Consider the following 2,404-nt stretch of genomic DNA (forward strand, 5'->3'; position numbering starts at 1 on the left):
GACTTGAAGCTCAATAACGCTTGGTCAGAAATGAACCAATCTTGCAATAAAGAAGATTAGCGATTCTGGTATGCTCGGCAGGGTGGCAGAGAGCAAAGGTGCGCCAGTTCATCAACTAGCTAGACCAAGGGATTAGTCAACTGCCATAAAGCAACCCGCATTTCTATTGATCTGCCGTACATCAATAGAAATATACATATTATGTACCTCTACAAAAATGCAACTCTATATATTTACACAGGAGGTTATGGATAACGCATCAGAGCCAAGAAGATGAGATGGCAAGATCGAGGTTCAGGTTAAGGTTCAGATCAGCGGAAGCCTCAGGACGGCGGTGACCACTGGCTCCTTGACCCCTTGCCGGCACGACGATCTCCTCAGCGGTCGTGCTTGAGATGTCAGTGTCACTACTCACAGCCTCCTCCTCCCACCGGCCGATCGATAGCGTCAGGTCACACCCCGCCGCTGCCCGCTGCTTCTTCTGACATGTCTTGCTATTAGCGTGACGGGACCAGCCAGTCGCCTACAACAACGTACATGGTTAATTAGCCATGTCAAGAAGATTAACATATGACAATCACTATCAATTTCTTTCTTCATTGCTATATTCGATGTCTTGACTAGCACTTGACATTGCTAGTAGCGCATTCTAGCTAGAAGCTTCATCTTTGTTTGAAAACATACATAGCACATGCATGTATGGTGGATGGTAAGTAAGAAAGACAATTAATTTCAGTAATATTTGCTCCCTCTAGATTTGTTGATATGTTAACTTTTAATGGTTGGTTTATGTATAAGTATAAGTTATTCGTGTTTGTCTCTAGGTTTTTTATTGATAAATATGATATCTTAATACAGAAAAGATATCAATTACACCTGATCTCTGCATCAACACGACGTGACGAGCTAGTCAAGACATCAGCACGGAAGAATATAGGCATCTGAACGGTAATTAATCCCCCCCCCCCTATTTTCATGGGGGTGGGCTCTGCCTCCCTCCTAATCTCCTATCAAAAACTACCACCTAATTACAATCCTTGAATCCGTAACAGCCAGTCCATGCGAGTAGCACATTACTCGATGTACACAATCAAATTAACTAACGAAAACACTTGATAACTAGTAGTTACGCCTACCTTCTCTGGTGAATTTAGCATGCCGGAGGAGTCCCACTGCAGCCGCCCTCTACTCTGCTCCCAGCTCCTGAAAACCTCCTCAATGGACGGTCTGCACAATGAGATAGCTAGCATGTTTAACAAACTCAATCATACAAACGTATAAAGATTAATTAAGAGCAGAATTGATGATCCAATTATTGGTAGTACTCACATTTGGCACGGCGGCGATATCGAGTGGTGGCCGCGATGAAACACAGCGTAAGAGGGAACGTCGATCCTGTCTGAAGCTGACGTTGCCGTGATGTTCCCATCGACGCAGTGATCTTGACGACGATTCACTGATGCATGGGGTGGATTGCTGCTGCCGCTGCCGCTAGAGCTTGATCTGTACATCTGGAGATGGCTTTTGATGTGAGATATACTGACTCCCTTTGTGCCCATCAGCTGAAGAATTCGCTTTGGTGTTGCCTCTGCGCACACAAGATATGTGAAGAGAATTGATGTCAGCACCAGTACATCGACCGGCCTTGAAGAAATGAACTAAACATTGGTACTCTTGGTTATTTATTTATTTTTGCTGTATAGCTCCTTTTTATTTTTCCTGGACATTATTCTTTGTACTTCTTTAAAAAAATCAATAAAAATACGCAGCAGAATCCTGTTGTTTCCCTCAAAAAAGTTGTGACGACAGCACAGATGAATGGCAGAAAAGATTAATCAAAATCATTTTTTTTTGCGGGGTGATCAAAATCATGATGAGTGCTGTTTATTTTTTGCAAAAACGGCAGGTCCGCTGTCACTTATTGCCAAAGTGAGCCAATATTAAAGGAGAGATTAGAGAGAGACAGAGAGATCAAGCACGCGGTTGTGAGTGAGCATCAATTTGATGGAACGGCAGGAAGACAATATTATCATTTTTCATCATGAATGCATATCACGTGGGGCTTTCTTTGATCATAATACCTCTGAGATGCACCGTAAAAAAAACGTATGAGAAGCAAGAAGCAAGAACTAACCGTCCTGGCCGCCGAGGCAGTCCACGGCCTCGATGAACTGCCGGTGAAGCTCCTCCGTCCAACGCATCCGCGGCTCGTCCGACCGGTTGTACTGCCGGACGCCTCTCCTCTCAAATCCTCTCATGCTTTTATCGTCCTCTCCCTGCAGCTAAGCTATCCGGCCTTCAACTCGATCCGATCGGTCCCAAACCCAAGCTTTTAGTAAACACAGCTGATGATGATTCCCCAGAATAAGGTTTCAATATATATATGGAGAGAGAGAGAGAGAGA

General features: G+C 44.2%; 1 protein-coding gene across 1 annotated transcript; it reads right to left on the reverse strand.

The window, feature by feature from the left end:
* Nucleotides 1–65: 65 nt before the first annotated feature.
* Nucleotides 66–2,329, reverse strand: LOC123162140 (myb family transcription factor MPH1; the record flags this gene model as incomplete). The annotated part of the gene is given in 4 exon segments (XM_044579933.1): nucleotides 66–523; nucleotides 1,137–1,227; nucleotides 1,330–1,588; nucleotides 2,135–2,329. Coding segments are annotated over 4 exon segments (738 nt in total). The 3' UTR covers nucleotides 66–259.
* Between the last annotated feature and the right edge of the window lie 75 nt (nucleotides 2,330–2,404).

Source organism: Triticum aestivum, chromosome 7B (assembly GCF_018294505.1).
Source record: "Triticum aestivum cultivar Chinese Spring chromosome 7B, IWGSC CS RefSeq v2.1, whole genome shotgun sequence".
Classification (NCBI taxonomy): domain Eukaryota; kingdom Viridiplantae; phylum Streptophyta; class Magnoliopsida; order Poales; family Poaceae; genus Triticum; species Triticum aestivum.